The 20,520-nt window shown below is 31.7% G+C and overlaps 3 protein-coding genes across 3 annotated transcripts; all 3 read left to right on the top strand.

Moving 5' to 3' along the window:
• Positions 1 to 635: 635 nt before the first annotated feature.
• On the top strand, positions 636 to 2,385 carry LOC123890945 (epoxide hydrolase A-like). Its single transcript, XM_045940700.1, has 3 exons — positions 636 to 1,356; positions 1,487 to 1,728; positions 2,070 to 2,385. Exons 1-3 carry the CDS (start codon positions 886 to 888, stop codon positions 2,314 to 2,316), a joined length of 960 nt encoding a protein of 319 aa, XP_045796656.1. The 5' UTR covers positions 636 to 885; the 3' UTR covers positions 2,317 to 2,385.
• A 1,159-nt stretch (positions 2,386 to 3,544) lies between these two features.
• LOC123890944 (epoxide hydrolase A-like) lies at positions 3,545 to 5,765 on the top strand. The gene is made up of 3 exons (XM_045940699.1): positions 3,545 to 4,172; positions 4,784 to 5,025; positions 5,322 to 5,765. Exons 1-3 carry the CDS (start codon positions 3,702 to 3,704, stop codon positions 5,566 to 5,568), a joined length of 960 nt encoding a protein of 319 aa, XP_045796655.1. The 5' UTR covers positions 3,545 to 3,701; the 3' UTR covers positions 5,569 to 5,765.
• A 10,037-nt stretch (positions 5,766 to 15,802) lies between these two features.
• Positions 15,803 to 20,444, top strand: LOC123889038. Its single transcript, XM_045938211.1, has 6 exons — positions 15,803 to 16,376; positions 16,942 to 17,186; positions 17,422 to 17,665; positions 18,503 to 18,973; positions 19,534 to 19,778; positions 19,901 to 20,444. Exons 1-6 carry the CDS (start codon positions 15,906 to 15,908, stop codon positions 20,145 to 20,147), a joined length of 1,923 nt encoding a protein of 640 aa, XP_045794167.1. The 5' UTR covers positions 15,803 to 15,905; the 3' UTR covers positions 20,148 to 20,444.
• The last annotated feature ends 76 nt before the right edge of the window (positions 20,445 to 20,520 follow it).

The following is a 20,520-nucleotide window of genomic DNA, read 5'->3' as shown; positions in this document are numbered from 1 at the left end:
TCCTTGGCGCTTACAATAAAGTTTTTTTAAAATACTTTTTAATATTACAATTTTTTTGCTAAAATATTAGGTTTATTAGACTCATGCACTGCACGAGTCGAAGTTCTAGTAGATGAAAACATTTATGCTTGTGTTCTTGTCCTTTTCATATATGCTATTTATTTATTTTTTATAAATGAGTGTCAAGCGTCCTTGACACTCATTTATACAAAAAAAGGCCGCAATAGCTGACTAATATAATGATGTCACACTAAAACGATGAAATCACAAAGAGAAAAACTAAATATATATATATTAAAATCACTTATTTGAATGAAAATGAAAAGAAAAACAATATTTAAAGAGTAACTTTGAATCAAACTAAGGTTTAAGTAAAAAGAGAATGGGCGGCTGCTAGAATAAAAAAAATTTGAATCCGTCTTTATTGGATAATAATATTATAAATCCGTATGAGTGACATATACCGATAGAGTTATATGTTAGTATGATAGAATTGACCTATGTGTGGTTCTTATCCAACTTAATTGTGATCCTCACAATTGTGATCGGAAGAGAATTGGACTCACTTATGATAGAATTGACCTCTGAACCAACTTAATTAGATGATTCAATATGTCGGTCATCGCATCAAGGTCATAAACGCCGTGTTTCTTTTTTATAGGTTGGTCAAATTTCATAGTACTAAATTTCTATTTGTAACCAAAACAAATTTGGTTAGCAGGAGAAATTGACAAATGAGATTTACCGCCGCCGGTATAAATAAATGTTTCTTCCATCTGATAATAAATAATATGATTAATCATCGTTATAATAATAATTAAGCCACTCTATAAAACGAGCTTCCTCCAAAGCCTTTTTCTTCACACTTAATTAACCAGAAAGATCATGGAAGAAATAGAACACAGAACAGTGGAAGTGAATGGAATCAAAATGCATATTGCAGAAAAAGGAAACAAACAAGGACCAGTTGTTCTGTTCCTTCACGGCTTCCCTGAACTTTGGTACTCATGGCGCCACCAGATTCTTGCTCTCAGTTCCCTCGGTTACCGTGCCGTGGCACCGGATTTACGTGGCTTTGGTGACACTGATGCTCCATCTTCAGTAAGCAGTTATACAGGTTTTCATATTGTTGGTGACCTGGTTGCTCTTATAGACTTGCTTGGTGTTGATCAAGTTTTACTTGTTGCTCATGATTGGGGTGCTATCATTGGTTGGTATCTATGTTTGCTTCGTCCTGAAAGAATCAAAGCCTATGTTTGTCTCAGTGTTCCTTTGCTCCATAGAGACCCTAAAATCAAAACTCTTGATGCCATGCGTGCTGCTCATGGAGATGATTATTATATCTGCAGATTTCAGGTCTTCTTTCCATTTCTTTGCTACTAAGTACTTTTCTAGAATACAATCTTTTGATTTCAGAATTCTTTTTTTATGTAAAATGAATTGAGAAATTGATCTGAATGCATGTCATATTTGTTTTTTATCACAGGAAGACAAAATGGAGGCTGAGATGGCTGAAGTTGGCACTGAATATGCAATTAAAAATATGCTCACAAATCGCACAACTGGTGCACCAATACTTCCCAAGGGAGAGTATGGAACTGGACTCAACCCGAATATGCCAGACACTTTGCCTTCTTGGCTCACAGAAGATGACCTTGCTTATTTTGTCTCCAAATTTGAGAAAACTGGCTTCACTGGTGGATTGAACTACTATAGAAACTTAAACACGTAATCCTTTGATTCTCTATGGTGACTTATAATATTTTAACAGCATGATACCCACAATAATCAGTTCAAAATTCAAACTGGTTCTGAACCAGTTATACAGTGAATTGTAATTGTTTTTTGAAAGCGGTTCAGTTTAAAACTGAATTAAATGGTTCAGTTTAAAATATGGTTCAGTGCCGTTCCGTTTGAACTACAGTTTGGTTCAGTTAGCTGAATTTTTGAACACCCCTCTCCTACATGATACCCACAATAATCTATGTAGCAACATATTTTTTTATGTTAGTGGTTCATAGACACTGATCCCAATTCAAATGATAAATAAATTATTATTTGTATTGCAGAAATTGGGAACTCTTGGCACCATGGGATGGAGTGAAAATCAAGGTGCCTGTGAAATTCATTACTGGTGATTTAGACTCGGTATACACCTCGCTAAACTTGAAAGAGTATATCCATGGTGGAGGATTCAAGAAAGATGTGCCAAATTTGGAGGAAGTGATTGTGCAAAAAGGAGTGGCCCACTTCAATAATCAAGAAGTGGCAGAGGAAATTAGTAATCACATTTATGAATTCATTAAGAAATTTTGAGCTAATCTGCCAATGAAATAAATAATCAGCTGCTAAGTCTGTTTCTTGATTCTTGGTAGTTGCACTGCACTTGTTGCACTTTAGAACAATATGTTGTTCATTTAATTTTGGTTTTTGTCGAAGATACCAAGTAACTAGAACCGCTTGTAGAGAAGAGAGAAATTCGAAGTTCAATAATATTTATAGGGGCTAAATATATATTTTGATATATAGTTAATATTTTAAAATAATTGAAAAAACATACTAAATGATCATATTATACTTCAATTACAATTCCGTCATTTTTTTTTAAAATATTTTATATCTTTTTAATTTATTTAAAACAAAAAAGTAAGATTTCTCCTCCCTTCAAAAATCAACTAAGTATAAGTCATTGAATTTATAAACTCTTTATTTTGAAGCAAGCGTGCATTTCATTCGTAATAATAGTTTCAATATAATGTGAACAATAATCAAAGATTTGGGGACTAGCATTAAAATGAGCTGTCTGCATTGGTCCCCTTGGATTAGTCGGTCCTAAGGCCGGATACAAAGTTTTCAAAAAAAAAATAAAAATGAGTTGTCTGCACAAAATCATGAGCTACTCGATTTGTCTCCTAACATAACCGACGTTACAGTTTTGACTCATATTTAATAATCTACATTAAAGTAATGTCTAAGGCCAAAAAAAAAATCCTAATATATTAGCATATTATTGGTTTAATTCCCCTTTTATAATTCAATTTCTTGGCTCAATTTTTACATTTGTTGTATTGATTTTAGCATATGTTTTTTCTTCTAAAATAATATTAGTTTCTTTAAAAAAAAAAAGTGATTTATTTCCGCAATATCTCTTTTAATGATAATATTTTCTTTGACTAAATTGCATTTTTAGCTTCTGAGTTTCATAAATTTGTGATTTTGGCCGAATAATTTTTAAAATAGCCACTACGGGGCTAAAGATAACATGCCATAAATGTTATTTTAAAAATTACGGGACTAAAATTGTAAGTTTGTAAAATTTAGGGGGCTAAAAGTGCAATTTAACTTATTTCTTTTAAAGTAACACATGTTTTTTCAAGGGTCATGTTAATATGTGTTCTTGCCCTAAGGACACATGTTAAAATAGTGAAAATTTAACTTCTTTTTTTTGTTTAAAATTGAGCTGAAGATCAAACCCAAAACATCTACTTTGAATACATATATTATCCAAACTTCTCGCACCAAACCTAGTGACTTGATAATTTAACATAATGAAAGCTATTTAATGTTAACACACATTTAATAATTTTTTTTTTTAAAGGTCGGTCAAATGTCTAGTTGTTGGACAGCATTTTTTGGATATTACCAAATTTCTATATGTAACGAAAACAAATTTGATTAGCCGGAGAAATTGACAAAGTGGCATGGAAGGAATAGAGCACAGAACAGTAGAGGTAAATGGCATCAAAATGCATATTGCAGAAAAAGGAAACAAACAAGCACCAGTTGTTCTGTTCCTTCATGGCTTCCCTGAACTCTGGTACTCATGGCGCCACCAGATTGTTGCTCTCAGCTCCCTAGGCTACCGTGCCGTGGCACCAGATCTCCGTGGCTACGGAGACACTGATGCTCCGGCTTCGGTTAGTAGCTATACAGGTTTTCATATTGTTGGTGACATCGTTGCTCTAATTGATTCACTTGGTGTTGATCAAGTTTTTCTTGTTGCTCATGATTGGGGTGCTCTAATTGGTTGGTATCTTTGTATGTTTCGTCCTGAAAGAATCAAAGCATATGTTTGTCTCAGTGTTCCTCTGCTCCGTAGACACCCTAAAATCAAAACCGTTGATGCCATGCGTGCTGCTTATGGAGATGATTATTATATCTGTAGATTTCAGGTCTTCTTTCCACTACTATTATTTAGTACTTTTCCACTTTTGTATATGCTTTAATACGAACACCGACACGAACACGATCCTAGACATTAATTAGAGGAATTTGATAAAAACTTGTTGGGTCGGTCTATACAGAATAAAAACTCTAGCTTTAATTGGGTTGCTGCTAGTGGACGGTGAAATTTGTGTCTCTCGAATATTTAGTCTTAAAAAATGTCTATATCAGTTAATTAATACCTTAGTGTGCTTATTTGAAAAGGTAAATGCTAACGAGTGTTAATATGAATTAGTTATTATCTATACATACGACATGTATGAGATAAACTAATACAGTGCTTAATAATTAAATTGGGGGATTATTATTAAAAACTATGTTTGAGAGGTGTATGATGTGTTACTGATATATGGTACAGAGTTATGCAGGATTATGATGTTAGGTTACTGATATATATGGTACAGTGTATGACTTGTGACCTGGTTGGATTGGATCATCATATCATGAAGTCCCAAAATAATATTTTGATTCAGAATTCTCTGTTTACATAAAATGAACTGAGAAATTGGTGTGATGATAAATCTGTGAATGTCATATTTGTTTTTTATCCATGTCACAGGAAGGTAAAATGGAAGCTGAGATAGCTGAAGTTGGCACTGCCTATGCAGTGAAAAATATGCTCACACATCGCACAACTGGTCCTCCAATACTTCCCAAAGGAGAATATGGAACTGGATTCAACCCGAATATGTCTAACACTTTGCCTTCCTGGCTCACAGAAGATGATCTTGCATATTTTGTCTCCAAATTTGAGAAAACTGGCTTTACAGGAGGATTGAACTACTATAGAAACTTGAACATGTAATCCTTTGATTCTCAATACAACCTCATGGTGTTTTCATCAAATCTATATTGACGTTTCTTTTCGGAAGAATATTTTAACAGCACGACACCAACAATAATCTATGTAGCGACATATTTGATTGAACGCTTGTCTGCTATTTCTTACATGTTGATGTCTGACACGACACTAACACATGTTGTTATATTTAATCACTTGTGTATTTGTGTCAAGTGTTGTGTAGGATGTTTATGTTAGTGGTTCATATACAATGATCTCAATTCTAATGATAAATAAATTATTTCTTGTATTGCAGAAATTGGGAACTCATGGCACCATGGAATGGAGTGCAAATCAAGGTGCCTGTGAAATTCATTATCGGTGAGTTAGACCTGGTATACACCATGTTAAACATGAAAGAATATATCCATGATGGAGGATTCAAGGAAGATGTGCCAAATTTGGAGGAAGTGATTGTGCAAAAAGGAGTGGCTCACTTCAATAATCAAGAAGCGGCGGAGGAAATTAGTAATCACATTTATGAATTCATCAAGAAATTTTGAGCTAATCTACTAATGAAATAATCAGCTGCTAAGTCTATTTCTTGATTATTGGTACTTTAGAAAAATATATGGTTGATTTTATTTTGTTTTTTGTCGAAGTTACCTGGTAATTAGACTCATGTGTAGATAAGTGAAAAATCTGGAGTTTAATAACGTCCCTAAGGCTAAATATATATATAGTTAATGCTTTAAAATAATTGAAAAATATGATAAATGATCGTATTATACTTTTTTTATTAGAAAAATTTAGATTTGAAGGGATGATGTCCTTTTCCAAGATAGAGAATACATTATGGCTCTTAGAACACTAGTGAGACTCAAATCCGGAAACTTCCGGATCCAAGATCTATCTTTTTACCACCAGATCAACCCTTAAAGTTATCATATCATACTTCAATTACACTTCATTTTTTTAAAAATATTTTATAGTCTTTTTAAGTTAAAATAGAAAAGTAAGCCCCCTTCTCCCTTCAAAAATCAACTCACGGCATTGAGTTTATGAACTTTCATTTATATATTGTTCAAATTAAATTATTCTATCTAATATAGGAGTGTTCACGTATTGAGTTGTGTTAATCTGATTCAATCAAATTAAATTTGATTTTGAGTTAACAAAAATATTTGTATTTTTACGTCAAATCCAAATCAATTCAACTTCATGATAATAAATGAGTTAGTTTTACTTGGTTCAGTGGTAATTGGCGCTGAACTTGGTAGGGAGGACCACAGTTTGATCCCCGCAACTGCAATCGGGAGGAGGCTGAAACACTTGATGCCAGAACTGACCCACCGAACCAGATTAATCTGATGGTAAAAACTTTTTTAAGAAATTCTCAAAAAAATTAATTAAATGACATTTAATTTTATAATTTTTTTTATCATTTATACTAAATTTTACTACTATTTACATTTTTATCAATTCAATTTATTTCACACACTTCAACATTTAACACATGAAAATATTACTCCCTCCTTCCCAAATTATAAGGGAAAAAACAAAAATCACACTTATTAAGAAAATATAAAACATGATAATTTGAAATAATTTTTGTGTGTTTTTCTTGGAATAAGTTGCATAGGAAGATGTAAAAGCAATTTTTATTGGTTGTTGTTTATTGATAAAAGGGGAGAGAAAGAAAATTAAATGCAATTTGCATTAAATTTTATGAGATTAAAGGAAAAAACATTCTTAAAAATAGTTTTTTCCTTATAATTTGGAGGAAAAAAAAAACAATCTTTTCTACCATTAAATCAAACTTAAATGGATATTCTAATTTCTAAAAAAAAAAAAGAAAGAGGATATTCTAATGGTCTAATTGTCGATTCACTTAATCACCTCCACATATATTTATTTGATTTGATTAAAAAACCACTTCAACACATTTGTAAGTTCCGTCAAAAAATAAAAAACACACTTCCAATTTACAAGTTGTACATAATTTATTTGGCGAAGTTCTATTGTTGCAAGATGGGGTTTATCTTCTTGCTTTTCACGGTGGCGGTGATATGGCCAGGTAGGTCATACTGTTTTTTTTTTTTTTTTTTTTTTAAATTAATAGGTCATACCGAGTTGAGATCCTCTCCATTTCTTATGTTTTCCATTTCTTCCATTACCAAAGTTTTTAAATATTTTGGGGAGTATAAATGACATTTGGACCCACTTGATGTCACATTTTTGCATTTATATTCCCAAAACTATATAATAATGGAGGAAATGGAAAGAATTGGAAATGGAGAGGATCCTAACTCGGTCATACCGTTTTACTTGTGAAAAACATAAGGGCGGCAAAGGTACTATAGTAAAGCTTTTTCTGGTCTTTCTTCGCAATTTTGTATGCAATTTTAAAGAGGTTATGGTAAACAGTGTTCCGGAGCACTTGTTAAGAATACTAGAAAAGGAAATAAATAACAAAAGTAATGATGAGAGAATAATTTTATTCATTTTAAAATATTAAATGCACAATTTACGAGATAAAATTTCCATAATTATATCCTTAACCAGTGCCCCGAGGGCCCTTTTTAGTATTTTCCATTTTATAGAGAGAAAAATAGAGAAAGACGATGATGGGTATGTGTTGATGTGCAACTAGATTATTAGAAGAAAATAAATGCAAATGTACAGTGATGAGAAAATCGTACGAATGCAGTCTAACAGATAATTTGATCCTTGATACAATTATAAGAATTTTTTTTGCTGGGTTTTCCTTAAAGAAAAGTATTTTGGGGCCTAAATTTTGGACTTATTTTTATGGACTAGGACAATCGTCCTCTTTGCCCTACCTCGGATACGGTCCTAGGGAGAAGTGGAACATTTCTCTCACTTTCTCTCTTTGCTTTGTCTTTCATCGATGTTTCCTTCAACAAAACATACTACTTCCTCCGGTCCAATATATAATGATGTTTCTCTCTAAGCCTCCCATGTATCTTTTATATCCCAATATTCTCTCACCTTAATTCTCTCCATTTTTTTTTCACGCTTCTCTTTCTCCATTTGTTTCCATTCACTTCTTCTTTTTCCTTTCCCAGCATTCTTTCTCCCAACTAGAACTTTGACCCATATGGTGCATGAGTCTAATTAGGTGTAATATGTAATAATAAAAAATAAAATACAAAAATTCCAAGAGCGTTTTTAATAAGAGTAATATAGGGAATTTCATGGACTAATTATTCTATATTTGTTTATGTGCTTATTTTATATTTTATATATTTTTTAAATAATTCTGGAACCCCATCGTTTTGTTTACTTATTAAAAAAAATTGCTGATAACTAAAGGATAAAAAATTGATGATAATTAAAGGTTAAAAAAAAATTAAAGACATAATCAAGAACATAAACTTAAGTAGACATTCATAAATAAATAAAAATTGTGATTAATTTTGCCGTTCAAATTTATTGAAAATAGGGTTAACATATTAGGATTCCTAAATTCTTTCATAATTGAAGCACATGTTTTAGCGGTTGAAAGGTTTTATTGTAAGTAAGGGATGCAGGTTCGATGACAAATCTGTATTTTTTTAATATAAAGCTGCAATAAAAAGAAAGAGAAAATGAGAGGGGAAAAAATTTGGTTTAGGGTTAGCTTATGTTAGCAAGCTTATAATATAAGAGATTATCGATTTTTAATTGTTTAAATTGTGCAATGAAAATTGATGGTGCTTAATTGTCGTATGAAATCTTTCCTATGAAAGTTGATGGAGCTTAACACTTTGTGGACATAATTTAAATCACAATTGGTCTGCTAGTGCATATTGTATCAATTGATCATCTGTTAATATTAAATCTGCAATGTTAAAATCAAAATAATGAATGTGATTAGTGACATGACTATGGTTGTGTTTGGTTGTATTGCAAAAAAAAAATTGATTTAGCAGAGTTGAGTTTGATAATAACTTTCCAAATTACACGTGATAATAACTTTCCAAATCTCACATGATAATTATTCTCTAAATTTATGATCCGGTAGAAAAAAATATTGATCAGGAAAGACATACAAATATTTCGTGATGAATAATATAGTCAACAATAATTTTGGTATAATATACTTTTAAAATTGATGATGTTTATCAATTATTGCACATAATTTTAATCAAGATTGGTATACATGCCATATTTGTTGGAAATATTGCCTTACACTGAAGGGTTGTGGGTTCGAATCCTAGTCAAGACAAAATTGTATTATTTTTTAATAAAAATTGCAAGATAAAATGGAGGGAAAACAGGGAAAACAAATTAGGGTTTAGAGTTTGCTTGTGTATACAAGCTTATAATATAAAAGATATTCTTTCTCACTTCCAATTCTCCATTTTTTTCCCTGCACCTCTCTCTCCTTTCCCAGCATTCTTTCTCCTGGGAGTGTGCTACTCTTAAGGTCTGAGGTTCGATTCTCTCTAATGCTAATTTGGGCGGGCTAATTTAGCTTCTTAAAAAAAAAAAAAAGTTTTTTCTAGTTCAAATTCAGGGAAAATTCGGTTAACATAAACCGAATTTTTTTTTCAAGGCAAAAAAAATTTGGTTCGTAGCAAACTGAGTTTTTATTGAAGGGCAAAAAAGTAAATTCCAGGGGGAAAAGAACCATGGGGCCTAATGAGCAAACATCATATATAATAAACATGTCACTTTTTAGATTCATCGTGGAATTGATGTATCTAGACAATTATTATTGTCTAATACTCCCTCTGATCTTAAGAGAAAGTTTATTTTGATATATCGACACATTGATGATAATTTGAAAAGTGACATAATTGGATATAATTAAAAGTATCCGAGTCTTGTCATGTCAAATAAGTGTTCTCTTATCCAACACCGAAACATGTCTAATTTGAAGAGTGTTCGTCGGAAGAGAGACGGAGAAGAAAGTAGTAAGAGGATCCAAGAACACGTGTTTCATAAGGTTAATTTGTCAGTTTTCGAAAGGCATCTATGCAGAAAATAAAAGAAAGGTATCTATCTATCTATCTTGTAACGAAATTGAAATTGGTGAGCAGGAGAAGAAGTTGACAAAACGAGATTGCATTCATATGGATAAGGATTGGATTGGATTGGATTGTCTACAGTATACATCCGTGATTGCTATTTGTAACTATCTTCAAAAAAATTCTTCACACTTATTTGCTCTCAGTCTCAGACAAAAAGAAAAGAAAATATAGTACCTAAATCAAAAGAGGAAGTCTTATGATGGTTCTGTAATTCTAGTACAGAATGATTTACTGTGCATTCATTATAGGAAGTAATAACAAATATGTTTGGGTATATATAGCTGTCTTATTATGGGTCTGGATTAACCTTACTAGTTCCAATGCCTGTGCTAACGCACGGGAAACACCTTCTTGTAGTAATTTCGTACTGTAAATATACATATTGTCAAAATGTTATAGTAAATAAATATATCATTTAATATAGAATTTGTCGGGCAATTAAGATGTCAGTATCCGTGAAATTTGCCTTAATATTACACAATTCAAAAAAATATGCATTATATCTATGTAAATCAAAATATAATGCATAATCATACTACATAGCAACCTAATAGAAAACATTAAAAATTTGTCGAGTTGAACTTCCGAAAAAACAACATTGATAGTTGAACTTGGAAGTACCGACTTTTAATAACATTCTTTTCTGGTGTAGGTTTTTTTACCTAGTCTGAGTACCCGAGCTAATGCACGGGAAGCACCAAATTTTAGTAATTTTGTACATAATTTTTAATTTTCAAGTGCTATATAAATTTGTGATCAAATTAAATGGATAATTATATATTATGAAAACACATCCTGTCAAAATGTTGTCAAACGTTACATAAAATTATACAGCCTCCCGTGTGATTTTTTAGATATCTTTTATATTATAAGCTTGTATACACAAGCAAACTCTAAACCCTAATTTGTTTTCCCTGTTTTCCCTCCATTTTATCTTGCAATTTTTATTAAAAAATAATACAATTTTGTCTTGACTATGATTCGAACCCGCAACCTTTCAATGTAAGGCAATAATTCCAACCATTATGGCAAGTATATCAATTGTGATTAAAATTATGTGCAATAATTGATAAGCACCATCAATTTTAAAAGTATATTATATCAAAATTATTGTTGACTATATTATTCATCACGAAATATTTTTACGTCTTTCCTGATCAATGATTTTTTTTTCTACCGGATCATAAATTTAGAGAATAATTATCATGTGAGATTTAGAAAGTTATTATCACGTGTAATTTAGAAAGTTATTATCAAACTCAATTCTGCTAAATCAATTTTTTTTGCAATACAACCAAACACAACCATAGTCATGTCACTAATCACATTCATTATTTTGATTTTAACATTGCAGATTTAATATTAACCGATGATCAATTGATACATTATGCGCTAGCAGACCAATTGTGATTTAAATTATGTCCACAAAGTGTTAAGCTCCATCAACTTTCATAGGAAATATTTCATACGACAATTAAGCACCATCAATTTTCATTGCACAATTTAAACAATTAAAAACCGATAATCTCTTATATTATAAGCTTGCTAACATAAGCTAACCCTAAACCAAATTTTTTCCCCTCTCATTTTCTCTTTCTTTTTATTGCAGCTTTATATTAAAAAAAATACATATTTGTCATCGAACCTGTATCCCTTACTTACAATAAAACCTTTCAACCGCTAAAACATGTGCTTCAATTATGAAAGAATTTAGGAATCCTAATATGTTAACCCTGTTTTCAATAAATTTGAACGGCGGAATTAATCACGATTTTTATTTATTTATGGATGTCTACTTAAGTTTATGTTCTTGATTATGTCTTTAATTTTTTTTTAACCTTTAATTATCATCAATTTTTTAACCTTTAGTTATCAGCAATTTTTTTTTAATAAGTAAACAAAACGATGGGGTTCCAAAATTATTTAAAAAATATATAAAATATAAAATAAGCACATAAACAAATATAGAATAATTAGTCCATGAAATTCCTTATATTACTCTTATTGAAAATGCTCTTAGAATTTTTGTATTTTATTTTTTATTGTTACATATTACACTTAATTAGACCCATGCACCGCATGGGTCAAAGTTCTAGTATCATATAAATTTTATTCATTGTTATTATATAATTGTTAATATTTGAAAAACTATAGTCCCTATAAACCAACTAATTGATAACAATGAAATGGTATAATCTAAAGAGTTCAACCATCCACTCTTGCTTCTAGATGATCCACTAACAGAATTTGAATTGTTATGATTCTTCTTCACTCAGAGCATTGCAATAATGACAATATGAAACATTGCTTATGCAGTACCTGAAAAAATAAATACAAAGATCCAATATGTAAATTCAAATTTCAGTTAGACGCTTTTAAATCTAAGGCCAAAAGTTAGCTTTAAAGGTACCATCTTCCTAACTTCAACAATAGTGTATTGTGCTTCCATTACAAAAGTACTCTTGTATAGACATAATATTAATGCTCTCTGAATACTCACTTACAAAGGTAAAAATCAAAACTTAATCAAATCACTATACTTTTAATCTATGGTTTTGAAAAAAATAAGAAACATAAGAAATGCAGAGATAAAAAATCAATGAACTATTTCATCAAAGTACAAAACATGGGATTAGGAAATATTTAAAGACATAAGAAAATAGACTTACCATCCTGGAATTGGGAAATTATCAATATAAACATATACTTCAATTAAATTTGCTTGTGTATTAAAAAACTAATAACTAATTAAAAGGATGCAATAATATGACCAATGCCATAAGAAAGGGCTGTAGATAAATTCAACCATGAAAAAGTCTAGGCAAGCACAAAGGCCACATAAGCTACGATCTTTAAGTCCACAAAAGATTCATAAAAACCTAAGATTATTAATTTTTTAAAATCAGAGCATGAAATTAATTTACTGCAAACCACTGACACGACATTGACACATATTGTTATATTAAACCACACTTTATTTTTAAAAATTTATTATCGGTATCTATTTGTTATTGTGTCAAATCTTTGTTAGTGGTTCATAGGCTGTGATCCTAATTCTAATGATAAATAATTTTTTACTTGTATTGCAGAAATTGGGAACTCATGACTCCATGGAATGCAGTGAAAATCAAGGTGCCTGTGAAATTCATTACTGGTGAGTTAGACTTGGTGTACACCTCCCTAAACATGAAAGAGTATATTCATTGGGAAGATTCAAGGAAGACGTGCCAAATTTGGAGGAAGTGATTGTGCAAAAAGGAGTGGCTCACTTCAATAATCAAGAAACTGCTGAGGAAATTAGTAACCATATTTACGAATTCATCAAGAAATTTTGAGTTGATATGCTAATGAAAAATAATGAGCCGCTAAGTCTATTTCTTGATTCTTGGTGGTTTCATGTGTTGTTGTACTACTATTAGTATTTGCAACAATTGTTCACATGTACTATTCTATATCCATTGAATTTACAAACTGTTCGTTACCCAACTTTTTATATTTTAAATTGGTCAAAAAAAAAATTATATTTTTTTTTATATATGCAAAAGGGGTCAAAACCCAAAAGAAAAGAAACTATGACTCATAATATAAAAAAAAAAACCTTTTTATATTTTAAATAAGGATTATGTTAAACCGTGCACACGGTATACTTGTTAAACATACCAAAAATAGAAATCTTTATCTTTATTATATTAAAATTTAAGTTTAACAAACTCTTAACCCTAATTTTTCCCTCCTAATCATTCTCTTAACGACTAGCCCCCAACTACCACATCATTTATTACGAATACAAATTTAAATTTTAAATAACAATCGTTAGTTGGTTCAGTGATGATTGTTACTGACTCCCGAATCAGATTAAACTTGTGGTAAAAAGCTAAAAAAAAAAAAATTGAATTTCAAATACACATCTCTATTAAATATTAATGTTACAGTATGCATTGTCTGCCACTTTATTCTATTCCCTAAAATTAGTTATTCTCTCACCTTAATACTCTCCATTTTTTTTTTCACGCTTCTCTTTCTCCATTTGTTTCCATTCACTTCATCTTTCTACTTTCCCAGCATTCTTTCTCCCAATATTCTTTCTCACTTCCAATTCTCCATTTTTTTCCTGCACCTCTCTCTCCTTTCCCAGCATTCTTTCTCCTGATGTATACAACAACTTTTCTTAATTTATTTGTTTTAATATACATGTGTTCTAGATTATTGGCAAGCTTTATCACACATATAAAGAGTTGATGCATTTGTCATTGTATGCAGCCTAACTGGTTCATCTATCACAAAGTCTTCAGAGGCACCCCTTCTCCTTTGTTGTTTGCTCACAAATTTCATCTATTATCTCCTTCATCCCTCAAACTCGCATCTATATTTGCTAATCCTCAGAAATTTAGTCGTTTTTGTGGTCCCAATGATTGTGTTCTCTGAATTTTAGGGGTTGAATCTGATGCAATCAGAGGGAATTTGTAATTTTGATTGAGCATATAAAGATGCTGATGGTGTGGCTGATGTTCAAATTATGGATTGACCAATTCCTTCTTTCTTTAATTTATGGATCCAAATTATGTGCAATTAGAAAGATGTGCGTACATTACAGTCAATCATTTAAATTATTAGATAAAGATTAAACAGACTAAATTTTAAAATTAAATTTTATATTTAAAATTAACTAAAATCCAAACTTCAAATCTGAATTGCTCAATTCTAATGGTCACAAATCAACACGTGTTTCATATTTAAGGTTGATAAGTCTTCGTATTAAAGTTGATTTAACGTTGATAAGTTTTCGTATTAAATTTGAGGATGATGACTATTGAATAGTAGTAGGTCACTGCATTACTATTTACTACCATTTATTATGTCTTTTTCTCTATATAAGATTATTTTAAAAAAAAGAAAATGTTAAACAGTGCTCCCGAGACACTAGTTAAGGATACAAATATAGAAGTTTTATCTCGTAAAATGTGTATTCAATGTTTTAATGAAGTGAAAAGTTATTCTCTCTCATCATTAACTTTATCATTTATTTCCTTTTTTTAGTATGCTTAACTAGTGCCCCAGGGCACTGTTTAGCATGACCTTTAAAAAAATTATAAATATAATGTTTACGTGAATTTAACTAATTTGATAAGGATATTGCATATATTATTATGTAGAGTCAGGGTTCGAACCATGACTTTCTGTATATATAATACTCCCTCCGGTTCTTATTATAAGGAACACTTTAGAAGAAGAAAAATTGATCTTTTTTATAATAAACTTTGACCAATTTTCAAATGTTTTAAATGTTCAATTTCACTTATGTCATTATTTATTATGAGAGAGAATTTAAATATAAGTAAGTTAGTTGAAAAAGAGTAATTAAATAAGGGTATACATGAAATAAATTTAAATTTATAAAAGTATTAATTAAAATAACCATGTTAAATGTGTTTTCTTGTATATTTTTTAAAAGTGTTTCTTATAAAAAAGGACTCGAGAAAGTATAATATTCAGTCAATTGAATTAAGCTTACGGAAAACAAAAATACACTATAATTAGAATATGTTGGTAAGAAGTAGTAATTAATTCTTTTAAAAATTGAAAGAAACTTATAGAAAAGGGACAGTTTTTTTTTAATAAATAAATTCATATATTTAAGGACAGAAATTAAATTACGTATCGTAAACGAAATTGGTGATCGAGCGGGAGAAATTGATAGCCGAGATTGGATATTTTGTGCCGATGACAGTAGTAAATGCTTCATAGTGAAAGTACACTATATATAAAGAGCTTTCATTTCTTGATTTTCCACTATAAAGAGCTTCCAAAAATTTCTTTAACACTCAATTCTTCATCTAAAAAAAAAAAAAAAACTTTGAGAGATGGAGGGAATAGAGCACAGAACAGTGGAAGTTAATGGAATCAAAATGCATATTGCAGAAAAAGGAAACAAACAAGGACCAGTTGTTCTGTTCCTTCATGGCTGGCCTGAACTATGGTACTCGTGGCGCCACCAGATTATTGCTCTCAGTTCACTCGGTTACCATGCCGTGGCTCCGGATTTACGTGGCTATGGTGACACTGATGCTCCATCTTCAATAAGTAGTTATACAGGTTTTCATATTGTTGGTGACATCGTTGCTCTAATTGATTCACTTGGTGTAGATCAAGTTTTTCTTGTGGCTCATGATTGGGGTGCTATCATTGGTTGGTATCTATGTATGATTCGTCCTGAAAGAATCAAAGCATATGTTTGTCTCAGTGTTCCTTTTCTCCGTAGAAATCCTAAAATCAAGACTGTTGATGCCATGCGTGCTGCTTATGGAGATGATTACTATATCTGCAGATTTCAGGTCCTTTCCATTTCTTTATTATATGGCAGTAATTTTCCTCTTTTGTTTAAGCAATTTGTATTCGTTATAGTAGTATTATCATTTATTCACGGTGAACCACTTGGTGATCCACCGTAGCATAAGGCTAAAATAGTACCTAAATCAAAAGAGGAAGTCTTATGATGGTTCTGTAATTCTAGTACAGAATGATTTACTGTGCATTTCAGGTCCTTTCAAGATGTTCCCATTTCTTTAATTATTTCTTTAAACTGCACAAAATTGAATCGAATCGGATTGGTTTTTTTTTAATGGAAAATGCTAAATAGTGCCCCTGGGGTACTCTTTAAGCATCTTAAATAGTAAGTTTTTATTAAAATTTTATGAAAATATGTGAAGTCAACGCATTGAAAATCGAAATGTTTCACTTTTTGGATAAATTATTTCTTTAAAAGGAATGCTTAAAGAGTGCCCGGGGGCACCGTTTAACAAAACCCTTTTTTAATTTGTATTATAAACTGAACCGAACTACAAATAAGTTGTGATGATAGATCTGAATGTCATATTTTGATTTTGATCCGTGTCACAGGAGCCGGGCAAAATGGAAGCTGAGATGGCTGAAGTTGGCACTGCATATGTGCTGAAAAATATACTCACAACTCGTAAAACTGGTCCTCCAATACTTCCTAAGGGAGAGTTTGGAACTGGATTCAACCCGGATATGCCTGACACTTTGCCTTCTTGGCTCACAGAAGATGATCTTGCTTATTTTGTCTCCAAATTTGAAAAAACTAGCTTCACCGGAGGATTGAACTACTATAGAAACTTCAACCCGTAAGCTTTTTATTCTTAGTGTGGCCTGAGATTGTTTTCCACAAATCTATATTCACATTTCTTTTGGAAAAAATATTTTAACATCACAGTAATTTATGTAGTGTTAATATCCATCACTGACACAAACATTGACACGTATTGACACGTATGTGTTATTGTGTCGGATGTTTGTTAGTGGTTCGTAGACAACGACCCTAATTCTAATGATAAATTACTATTATTATTTGTATTGCAGAAATTGGGAACTCATGGCTCCATGGAATGGAGTGAAAATCAAGGTGCCTGTGAAATTCATTACTGGTGAGTTAGACATGGTGTACACCTCCCTAAACATGGAAGAGTATATCCATGGTGGAGGATTCAAGGAAGATGTCCCAAATTTGGCGGAAGTGATTGTGCAGAAAGGAGTGGCTCACTTCAATAATCTAGAAGCAGCAGAGGAAATTAGTAGTCATATTTACGAATTCATCAAGAAGTTCTGAATTGATCCGTCAATGAAATAATCATGTGCTAAATCTATTTCTTAATACTTGGTAGTTTCACGTGTTGTACTACTATTTACATCGGTTGTTCACTTGTACTACTGTCTAAATAATCCTTCCTCCGACTCATATATAAGCAAATATTATCTTTTTAGATTCATTAGAAAAAACAATGTATCTAGTCCAAATTATAGAGAAGATACATCTCTTTTTGAATCAATCTAAAAAATAATTTTTGTTTATATATGAGGTCGGAGGGAGTACTATTTATTATAATTATAAAAATAAATAAGCTTATTGTTTTTTAAGATTTATTGAATAATTAATTTATGTGATTTGGTTTATTAAATAAAAATGTTTAATTAAGATTAAATAATTATAAATAAAGAAAAAGAGTTAAGATTAAATGGGGAGGGGCTGAAAACACTTGATGTTAGAACTGATCACCGAATCAGATTAAATTGATGATGAAAGCAAAAAAAAATAATTATATTAAGGAAATTTTATGGTCATAACATGGTAATATCAATAAAAAAATTCACTTTTTTTTTTTGATAAGCAAAGATTTGTATTAATAAGGAGTACTCAAACCCATACAAAATTAAAAATAGATAACTTCTCATATACTATGAAGACAGTAGAGAGGATTATTATACCAGTTATAGTACAAATAATCTGCGTTGCGACCTGCTCTACCACTAAACCAAAGCCACGAAATGAATTTACCTTCGATCAAACCCCACATCGAAACATTGAAATCTCCCCGGTCAAAAAAACATCCTTGAAATTTCCACTTCTTCCAAACTTTCTTCAGCTGACAAAAAAGGGAGATAGATGGAGAAAATAGAACACAGAACAGTAGAAGTAAATGGCATCAAAATGCATGTAGCAGAAAAAGGAAACAAACAAGCACCAGTTGTTCTGTTCCTTCATGGCTTCCCTGAACTCTGGTACTCATGGCGCCACCAGATTGTTGCTCTCAGTTCCCTCGGTTACCGTGCCGTAGCTCCAGATCTACGTGGCTACGGCGACACTGATGCTCCATCTTCGATTAGTAGCTATACAATTTTTCATTTGGTGGGTGACCTCGTTGCTCTTATTGATTCACTTGGTGTTGAACAAGTTTTTCTTGTGGCTCATGATTGGGGTGCAAGCATTGGTTGGTATCTATGCATGTTTCGTCCTGAAAGAATCAAAGCATATGTTTGTCTCAGTGTTCCCTTTCTCCGTAGAAACCCTAAAATCAAAACCGTTGATGGTAGGCGTGCTGCTTATGGAGATGATTATTATATCTGCAGGTTTCAGGTACTTCACTAACACAGACACACGTTGACACTGATAATAATATGTTTTGTTAGTCTCAGCTCTAATATATTGACACAATGAAGAATTTTTTAATATAATTATTATAGTGATTCATACAATTCATAGTATATTAGTGACAGAAATCATCATTGATACAACCAATCATTAGTTGGTTAACCGGTGATTGGCGCTGAACATGGAAGGTATGACCATAGTTCGATCCCCGCAACTACGATCGGAGGGGCTAGAACCACTTGATGTCAGAACTGACCCTCTTGGCAACGTAAGCCATCAGTCGTCTGCACTTCAGATATAGCGATAATTAAAGCTCAATATGTATTGATTAATTGATTGGTTCTTAATAACTAAAATTAATAATAATTCCTAATATAATTGTTTAATTAATCTAGAACACTATACTAAAGACTGATGATAAGAATTTGAGTGGTGTTTGATGATGGTTGTTTACTCTTTATTTATGTGAAGTGAAGTGAGTTATTCCTGTAATGGTAGGTCTGAATATTATCATAGTGTTTTTTTTTCACTTTTCTTTATCACAGGAACCGGGCAAAATGGAAGCAGAGATAGCTGAGGTTGGCACTGCATATGTACTGAAAAATGTACTCACAACTCGCCAAACTGGTCCACCGATACTTCCGAAGGGGGAGTTTGGAATTGGGTTTAATCCAGATACCCCTGATAGGTTGCCCTCTTGGCTCACAGAAGATGATCTTGCTTATTTTGTCTCCAAATTTGAGAAGTCTGGCTTCACCGGAGGATTGAACTACTATAGAAACTTGAACATGTAATTTTCTGTTTCTCTATGCTGCTATGAATTGGTTTCCACATATGCTAACTAATGATTCTTTTTGGGGAAATATTTGTTCAAGCCCAATTCTTATGATAGTTAAACTACTTGCGTTGCAGAAATTGGGAGCTCACAGCACCATGGAGTGGCGTGAAAATTAAGGTGCCCGTGAAATTCATTACAGGTGATTTAGACATGGTATACACCTCCCCACACGTGAAGGAGTATGTCCATGGTGGAGGTTTCAAGGAAGATGTGCCCAATTTGGAGGAAGTGATTGTGCAAAAAGGAGTGGCTCACTTCAACAATCAAGAAGCGGCAGAGGAAATCAGTAATCACATTTACGAATTCATCAAGAAGTTCTGAGCTGAACCGCGAATGAAATAATCAGGCAAATGTTGTTCTCTGCTTCAGTTTTACTGCATTCACTTAATAACAGCTGTGTCACTAGATACTCTAGTTCAACCAGTAAGACACCTCTACATATATCTCTAAATACACATAGGTTTGTAATTGTATGCATATTTCTAGACCACCTGCATATATTACTCCAATGGATGTATGTATATACTTAAAATTGTATATTAATTGGTATGTTTTTTACCTTGAAAGTATTAGCATCAATAATAATCTTGAATAAGTTTAACTTTATTTTTTTGAAAATGAATAAGTTTTACTTTATGATCCCAAAATTAACATCTGAACATATTGAGCTCATGTGTTAGCCTGTGGAGTCTAA

Source organism: Trifolium pratense, linkage group LG6 (genome assembly GCF_020283565.1).
Source record: "Trifolium pratense cultivar HEN17-A07 linkage group LG6, ARS_RC_1.1, whole genome shotgun sequence".
NCBI lineage: Eukaryota > Viridiplantae > Streptophyta > Magnoliopsida > Fabales > Fabaceae > Trifolium > Trifolium pratense.
This window is presented reverse-complemented; position numbering and strand designations above follow the sequence as displayed.

Coding starts and splice junctions, on each gene's coding strand:
- LOC123890944 (XM_045940699.1), top strand. CDS start 3,702: ATGGAAGGAATAGAGCACAGAACAGTAGAGGTAAATGGCATCAAAATG. Junction 4,173..4,783: donor ATTATATCTGTAGATTTCAG/GTCTTCTTTCCA, acceptor TCCATGTCACAG/GAAGGTAAAATGGAAGCTGA. Junction 5,026..5,321: donor TACTATAGAAACTTGAACAT/GTAATCCTTTGA, acceptor CTTGTATTGCAG/AAATTGGGAACTCATGGCAC.
- LOC123890945 (XM_045940700.1), top strand. CDS start 886: ATGGAAGAAATAGAACACAGAACAGTGGAAGTGAATGGAATCAAAATG. Junction 1,357..1,486: donor ATTATATCTGCAGATTTCAG/GTCTTCTTTCCA, acceptor TTTTTATCACAG/GAAGACAAAATGGAGGCTGA. Junction 1,729..2,069: donor TACTATAGAAACTTAAACAC/GTAATCCTTTGA, acceptor TTTGTATTGCAG/AAATTGGGAACTCTTGGCAC.
- LOC123889038 (XM_045938211.1), top strand. CDS start 15,906: ATGGAGGGAATAGAGCACAGAACAGTGGAAGTTAATGGAATCAAAATG. Junction 16,377..16,941: donor ACTATATCTGCAGATTTCAG/GTCCTTTCCATT, acceptor TCCGTGTCACAG/GAGCCGGGCAAAATGGAAGC. Junction 17,187..17,421: donor TACTATAGAAACTTCAACCC/GTAAGCTTTTTA, acceptor TTTGTATTGCAG/AAATTGGGAACTCATGGCTC.